Source organism: Pteropus medius, unplaced genomic scaffold, assembly GCF_902729225.1.
Source record: "Pteropus medius unplaced genomic scaffold, Ma_sr-lr_union100, whole genome shotgun sequence".
Lineage (NCBI taxonomy): Eukaryota > Metazoa > Chordata > Mammalia > Chiroptera > Pteropodidae > Pteropus > Pteropus medius.
The window spans coordinates 1,653,592-1,661,868 of NW_024343732.1; the positions used below are offsets into that span (position 1 = coordinate 1,653,592).

Below are 8,277 nucleotides of genomic sequence, written 5' to 3' on the forward strand. Positions count from 1 at the left end.
CAGATGTCATGGTGTTAAAATGACAATATTCCCCAAATCGATCTTCAGATTCGATGCACTTCCTATCAAAATCCCAGCTGACTTCTTTGAAGAAATTGACAAGCCGATCCTAAAATTCATATAAAAATTCAAGGGACCCAGAATAGCCTTTTTGATCTTAAAAAAGATCAAAGTTGGAGAATTCACATTTCCAAATTCGAAACTGAATATAAAACTACAGCAATCAAAACAGTGGTACTGGTATAAAGATAGATATGCAGATCAATGGAATAGAATTAAGAATCCAGAAACAAACATTTATTTTCAACAAGACAATTCAAAGGGAGAATATAATCTTCTCAACAAATAGTGCTGGAACAACTGTATATCCACATATGAAAGAATGAAGTTGGACTCGTGCCTCATAACATATACAAAACAAATTCAAAATGGAACAAAGGCCTAAATATCAGAGCTAAAACTATAAAATTCTTAGGAAAACATAGACATAAACTTCATAACCTTGGATTGGGCAACAGTTTCTTAGACATGACATAAAAATCACAAACAGTAAAAGAAAAAAATAAATTGGACTTCATCAAAATTAAAAATGTTTGTGCCTCAAAAGGCTATATCAAGAAATTGAAAAGATAACTCACAGAATGAAATGTTTGCAAATCATATATCTGATAAGGAACTATATATCTATAGAATATATGAAGGATTCTTACAACTCAATAATAATTAAAAGAAAAAAACCTGTTTTAAAAGAGGTAAAGAATGGACATGGTTCCATAGTGTAGCAGTTAGCATATCTGCTTTATATGCAGAAAGTCTGGGTTCCAGCCCCAGTGGAGCCACAGTCCCTGGTCTACAGCCATGCCATCCTGAACAAGCTGAATGTCTGATCTCAGAAGCTAAGCAGGGTCGAATCTGGTTAGTACTTGGATGGGAGACCACCTAGGAAGACCCGGTGCTGTAGGCATAGATAGTAATAAATAATAAAGTAAATAAATAAAATAAAATAGGCAAAGAATCTGAATAGACATCTCTCCAAAGAAGATATACATATGGCCAATAAATACATGAAGAGATGCCCAACATTATTAGTCATCAAGGAAAAGCAAATGGAAACCACAAGGAGATGATATTTCCCACCCACTAGGATGGTTATAATAAAAAGGAAAAATAATAAAAAAAAGTGTTGATGAGGATGTGGAGAAGTTGGAATCCTCATACATTGCTGTTGGAAATGTAAATGATGCAGGCATTTTAGAAAGTGATCTGGCAGTTCCTCAAAAGATAAAACATAGAATTACTTTATGACCCAGCAATTCCACTCCTATCTATATACCCAAGAGAAATGAAAACATATATCGACACAAAGCTTTGAGTGCAAATATCATTATCTCATAATTTTCAATAGCCAAAAATTGGAAACCACCCAAAAAAAGTCCATCAATTGATGAATGGATAAATAAAATATATCTATAGAACAGAATATTACTCAGCAGTAAAAAGAAATAAAGTATACCGAACCATAATACAACATGAATGAATCTTGAAAACATTATGCTAAGTGAAAGAAGCTAGTCACAAAAGACCTCATTTTGTATGATTCCAATGTGAAATGTTTAGAATAGGTAAGTCCATAGAGTCAGAAAGTAGATTCCTAGTTGCCTATAGATGGGAGGGGGTGGGGGCAGGGAATGAGAAGTGACTACTAACTGTGAGGGCCATCTTTGGGGGACGGTGGAAATGTTCTAAATTTTATGATGGTTGCACAACTGTACATATACTAAATATATGAATGTATCTAAATAAATGGTAGTAAAAACCATTGAATTCTACAACTTAAATGAGTAAATTGTATGATATGTGAACTATGTCTCAAAGAAGCTACTATTAACTTTTTAGTTAAAAAAAGAAAAATGCTGACTGGGCTCAGCCGTCACCTCTTCTAAGAGCCTTTCTCCCTAAAATAAACCCACCAATTTATCCTCTTTGTTTTTTTTCACAGCCTGATACCCTGAGTTGTTTGTGGTTCTTTCCTTTTCTATCTTCCGGCTCTCCTCCAAGGGAGCCTCTTTTTGCCCCAGCCCCTCCAAAATCCAGGGTACACCTAAATCAGTTCTAACCCCCACCCCCCACCCCACGCTGCCCCAGGATCTGTACTGGAGGCAAGCAGATGGTGTTTGAATCTGTTACAAAACATACATCAAATATCCATAATCATAATAACAGCTAGCATTCCAGCGCTTAATTAATGTTAGTGCTTGTTAATTGCTCTGTGCGTGGCATTTTACATGGGTTATCTCATCTATTTATTGTCACAGTTCTAGGAGAAAAACAGTAGTTTACTCCCATTTTACAGATGAGAACTGTCAGGTCCGTGGCTCTAGATCTCCTTAACACACTTCCAGGAAGAGCGCCGAGATGTCATAACAAGCGCCGCGCCCAACCGAGGTCGGATTCTTCTCATTAGCATCGAAGGGAAGAGGAACACGCCCACCAGCCACCGCCGCCTCCCGGGTTACCTACAATTCCCAGCGTCCCGCGGGCGCTGACGCTACCTTTACGGCCTCGGCAGGACAGGAAAAGCTTGTTTGCGATGCTTCTTGGGAGTTGTAGTCTCACTGCGAAGGGAGGCGGGGCTGTAAGAGGGTGGTGTCTCTGGAGCCAATGAAGAAGCAGATGTGGTTGAGAGCTTAGCCAAGAAGCCAATGGGAACATGGCTTTGGGAGGGCGGAACTTCCTGCAACGAAGTCATGGTGAGCGGCTACGCGAGGGCGGTCACTTCCTTTTGGGGGTAGTGGCGAACGCGGCGGGAGAGCTATGAAGGCTTCGGGAACGGTAAAGTGGGCGCGCCGGGGTAGGGGGCCGCGGAACGCGTCTCAGACCGAATGGGGGGGACCTCAGGAGGTGGCGTGGCTCGCATCTGGCGTGCGCGCTCCGGGTTGGGACCCGCGCCGCCTCCGGCCGCCTTCTCCAGGTACAGCCAACATGGCGACCACTGCGGGCGCCGCGTGGGGAGGCCGGTGCGTAACCCGGGTCGGCTTGGGAATCGGGGGTCGTGGAGGCCGGACCTCCTTTCCAGAGGAAGAGACACGCGCAGCGTGGAGGCTCGCGCTGCTCGACCTCTTCGAGCTTCTGAGCCTCAGTTTCCTCGATTGCATAGTGGACGTGGGGGAAGGCAATAGTATTTCCATTTTTCTCGGTATGACTGTGAGTAGAAGAAAATTACAAACCCGAGTTGCCACGAGCCTTATTGCTGTGGCAAGTGTTAGACAAAATCAGGGCTCTATAGTGCAGAGATGGAAGAGCAGGCCCTGGGGAAAAGGGCAGGGGCAGGGGTGTCATGTACAGTTCTTCAGCCTCAGTTTCCACGTTGGGAAAGGGATTGTGTCGGTCCCTTTCAGAACGGATGATCCACGAGGCTGATTAGTCAAGATTGAGAGGTGGAAGTAGGAGCTAAGTTTGCGGTATTTGGGGCTACCTTCTGTTGACATTAGTAAAGTGGTCGGGAGTCATTTATGGAGGTGGCACTTTTTTATATCATAGGGTTAGGACTTGGCAGACATCTTCACATTTGCATCCATGTAAACATGGAGCTTTCTCTTGGCAGCCCAAGTCCCTTGGGCTGTAGCTGGGAAAACTAAGGCAGCTGCAGGTTACATGGAAGCAGTGCAGGAAGCCCAGGGCTGGAGAGGGAACTAGATTATTGTCCTGTTTCTGCCTGGAGTGAGCTATAAGATAGGCTAGTCACTGTCTCTGAACCACAGAGTAAAAGAGGACTTGGGCAAGATTCTGTGAGTTGCAGAGATGCTGTGGTGGAAAGAGGTTACCTGACTGTTCTGAGCCTGAGGCTGCAGGTCTAGGCCTCAGTTTTCCCCACATATGTAAAGAGAAAAGGAGGGGCAGCAGGGTTGACAGCTTTGCTTAGCTTTTCTGAGCCAGGGCAAAGGGTCCATGGCCCTCTTGGTTAATCTTCCTGCCTTCACTTTGATGGGTCAGGCTTGACAGCAGTGTGACTGACAAGCATTCAGATTCCACGTTGAAGCCTTGGGATGGGATTCACCCTTCTCTATCCACTGGTCACCAGTGGAAAGGGAGTAGGGCATCTCCAGTTGCCTCAGCTGTGGATGCTGGCCTCATCCCACCCCTGATTCTGTTTCAGCTACGAGAATACAAGGTGGTGGGGCGCTGTCTGCCCACCCCCAAGTGCCGCACGCCTCCCCTCTACCGCATGCGCATCTTCGCACCTAACCATGTTGTTGCCAAGTCTCGATTCTGGTACTTTGTGTCACAGCTGAAGAAGATGAAGAAATCTTCAGGGGAAATTGTGTACTGTGGGCAGGTATGGGATGTTTGAGACAGGGTGGGTCTGGATTTACACCTTCCATGGTGCAGGGTTACCAGGCCTCAGTTTAGATCAGACCCTAGGTTGGGATGGGATGGGATGGATATGGTGTAGTTAGTGCTCTGGGACACCTTGGCTGAGGCCATCTCCTTCCCTGGGCCTCATCTGTGAAAGGGTGCTGTCACCTGAGCACATTGCTGTGATGAGCACCAGACTGCACCATGAGGCTGCACTGGAGCGGCAGCTGGTTTTTGGTCCCAATGTGTTTGGGAGGAGTCAGGACTTGTGCTGGTCTCCATGGGGGAAGGGGCCTGGACTGTTCTGCACCCCACTGTTGCCATAGAAATTTCCCTTCAGATACGTGAAGGTTCTGGGGTCGGGCTATCCGTGGAGCAGCAGGGGCAGAGGTAGTGAGGGTAGGGGCCGAGTGGAGACCAGTGTACTGCTCTGGCCTCAGCCTGTCTCCTCTTTGGCAGGTGTTCGAGAAATCCCCTCTGCGGGTGAAGAACTTTGGCATCTGGCTGCGCTACGACTCCCGAAGTGGCACCCACAACATGTACCGGGAATACCGTGACCTGACCACTGCAGGCGCCGTCACCCAATGCTGTGAGCCACCAGTCCCCTACTCCCCTAGTCAGGTCCCTTTTTTAGACCTGGACATCTGCAGCTCAGTCTGATCCCTCCCCTGCCCCCCGACTGAGGCAGGACAAGTGCAAGAGGCTTCACGGGCAGGAGAGGGAGTGAGTCCCAGGGATGGTGACATAGAATGTGGGAGAGGTGTTTACTTAGGGGTAGGAGGAATGGAGAGGATACCCCAGGCCTACCTTTTTTTTTTTTGGACCCTGGCTGCAGGTGGGCCTTTTGAGGGTGGCCTCTGGTATAGATGCAGCTCCCACCCAGAACCTGGTTCAGCCCCTGTCCAGTGTTGGGACCTGTTGCAGCCCCAGGTATTCCTAAAGTGGGCTACCTGCCAAGGCTGAAACCCAAGCACCTAAACCCAAGAACTGCTGTTTCTTGTAGCAGCAGTTTAAACAGAGGTGCTGATAGCAAGCGGATCTCGTCGCCTTTGGGGGCTATGTCCGTGCCCCTTAAAGTGAATTTGGAGGTTCTACACCCCTGGTGGCCAGAGACTAGCCAAGTTGGGGGCCCCCAGGCAGGAACATGATGAGAGGTTTAGGGAATGCCCAGAGCCCCCAAGGCACATTCACCCTGCCCTCCTGCTCCCTGCAGACCGAGACATGGGGGCCCGGCACCGTGCCCGCGCCCACTCAATCCAGATCATGAAGGTGGAGGAGATTGCAGCCAGCAAGTGCCGCCGACCAGCTGTCAAGCAGTTCCACGTGAGTGCCCTGGGGCCCTTGCTGGGCTGAGGAGCTTTTGCCCCAGCCTTGGTTTTGACGTAGGAGCCCAGTGGGGGGTGGCCACACCTCAGTGGCCCTCTGAAGGACAAGGTTAAGAGGCTTGCACCCCCCTCACCCACCTCTCTTTGTCACAGGACTCCAAGATCAAGTTCCCGCTGCCCCACCGGGTCCTTCGTCGCCAGCACAAGCCACGCTTCACCACCAAGAGGCCTAACACCTTCTTTTAGATACAGAGCCTCCTTGTCCCCTGGTCTGCCCAAATAAACTTTTTGGGAACACCGGGGTGCTCAGACACACTTGTTTTCTTTGTATGCCCTGCAGCACTCAAAAGGGTGCAGCCAGTCTCAGTTCTTTGTTCCAGGTAGGGTTCTCTTCTTCAAGTGGGGCCCACATAGTAGAATCTCCAGAAGGCGGGGCAGGAATGGTGAGGGTCTCACCCCCAAGCTCTACTGACCTCTCAGGTCCCTGGGCCTTTGTCCATTGAGGTGTTGTCATGGGAGAGGTCCTGGAGTCAGCATGGTTTTCAGCCCTGCCAGGCAGCCCTCTCCTGTGAGCTCTGAGGTGTACTGCAGGCCACAGGTTTGGCTCCCAAATCTTTCCCCTTCTGCTTCTTAAACACAGGGCTCATATGGACCTTAGGAGAATTGAATTTTGGGGCTCCCCTCCTGACATAGAATCTGGTCTTTGGTACCAAGGTCTTCAGAGCAGACACAGGGGGGCATCCAAGAGGACCATGAGCCTGCTTTGCTGGAGTTAGCTTTCTCTTTCCTGGTTGGCACCCCTGAAGCTGCCTTGATCCTTCCTAGGGAGGTCGAATCCTGCGAAAGAATTGTCTGTCTCCAGGAAACGGTTGGCACCCCTGAAGCTGCCCTGATCCTTCCCATGGAGGTCAAGATCTCACGGAGGGTGTCTGTCTCCAGGAAACAGCTTGAAGCCTGGAGAATTCCAGGCATGAAGTTAATCCCACCCTGTGATTTCTACCCTGGCCAAGCCTTCAGTAAGGAGGCTGAGACAGCTGAGAGCTCTGGCCTTGGGAGTTTTTGTCCTTGATTTGTCACCTTGGGTCCTCTGAGCATTGGTATCCTTCACAAGGTCAGGCACCAACTAAATGTACTCAGTTGACAGTGCTGGGGGCGCAGGCTGGTAAGACCCACCATGGATTGAAGAAAAGCCCAGATACAAAAACTGAGTTGAGAGGGGAGCATCCAGGCCTAGGTTAAACTAGGCAGGGGACATACCTGCTACTACTTCATGGAGGGCGTGAGGGAAAAGCATTTTGCATGATCATGGTGATTTCCAGAAAATAGGTCACTTCAAAGCCCAGATGCCCAGGCCACCGCTTGTGCACAGCCAACTGTTCTCACAGGAAAGAGGCCTGAGGACAGGGTAGGCTTCCAGGGCCATCACCAGCTGCTTTGCCTGTTGTCCCAATGTAGTTGACTCCCCATCTTGGCCTTTGTACTTTCTGAGTCCTCTACCTGGCCTGCTCTCCACAGGTCACACTGGGTTGACCTCAGCAATGTTTAAATTACCCATCTATTCATGTCATTAGTTTTCTGTTACCAGTCTGAGCAGGAACCACATCTCAACTGTGTCCCCAGGAGGACTTCAACAAGTCTTCATGGAACTCAGAAAAGGGCGGTGATGGCCAGTGAATATTTCTGCCTGTGTCTGCACCACATGGGGTAGCAATGCTTCACTCTGGCCTGGCGTTTATGGGCCAGGTATTTGTTTTTGAGACTGCTAAAATCCCTGCAAAACATCTACATCCAACACACTTCCCTACAGGCTTAAGGAGTCCTGGTTTCCTACTGCCTTGCCAGCACCTGTGTGTGAGCAAACTCCGATGGCTGATAAATCACATTTTAGGATATACTATGAAGTAGGTATTTTTCTCCCCAAATTAAAATCATTTGTATGAACTTGTTTCTCTATTCGGCTGCTGGTCATTTATTGATTTGTAAAAGCTCTTATGTGAGGCTAAAGCCTGGAAAAATCCCTGTGTATGTTGCAAGTACGTTCACGGTACTTTTGACATTTTTAAGGTATACTTTGGGATATCAGGCTAAGATATTTTAATGTTTGCCTGGAAACTTAGTTGCCCCCAAATATTCCTTCTCTCCTTCCTCAGTGATATGATCCCCATGTCTAGATTCTACCCAGGAAAAGTTTCCCAGCCTCTCAGTGGTGATCATGTAGTAATGTGTGCCATTATTAGGAAATGCCCGTCCAGCTGGAATCTAGCCGCAATGGCCAGTCCTCCGTCACCCGTATTTGACCATGAGGAAACAACACAAGCAATAGGTGGAAGGGGCTTGGGTTCCAGACCCTGTATCTGCTGTAACTAGAACATGAGGAAGAAGGAAATAACCAGTCCTGTTTAGGCTGTAATCGAGCTGCTTGGTCACTCATCTGGCCTGGAGGTGAGCCCTGATGGCTGTGCCTGGGGCAAGTCACTGCCTACTCAGCTTTAGTTTCTTGCTGTGTAAAGCAGGGGACGGGAGTGGCTGAGGCGGGGAAGGGAAGAGTGGGGAAAGAGCTGCAATTAAGCTGGGGAAGTTGAGAGAGGCCATAATG

At 48.4% G+C, this 8,277-nt stretch overlaps 1 protein-coding gene and 1 non-coding gene across 2 annotated transcripts; both read left to right on the forward strand.

The window, feature by feature from the left end:
- The first annotated feature begins 2,712 nt into the window (after window positions 1-2,712).
- Window positions 2,713-5,992, forward strand: RPL18A (ribosomal protein L18a). The gene is made up of 5 exons (XM_039867826.1): window positions 2,713-2,832; window positions 4,157-4,336; window positions 4,816-4,945; window positions 5,570-5,679; window positions 5,835-5,992. Exons 1-5 carry the CDS (start codon window positions 2,815-2,817, stop codon window positions 5,925-5,927), a joined length of 531 nt encoding a protein of 176 aa, XP_039723760.1. The 5' UTR covers window positions 2,713-2,814; the 3' UTR covers window positions 5,928-5,992.
- Window positions 5,324-5,455, forward strand: LOC120606661 (small nucleolar RNA SNORA68). Its single transcript, XR_005653944.1, has one exon. It is a non-coding gene; the product is annotated as a small nucleolar RNA SNORA68 (small nucleolar RNA).
- Window positions 5,993-8,277: the final 2,285 nt, after the last annotated feature.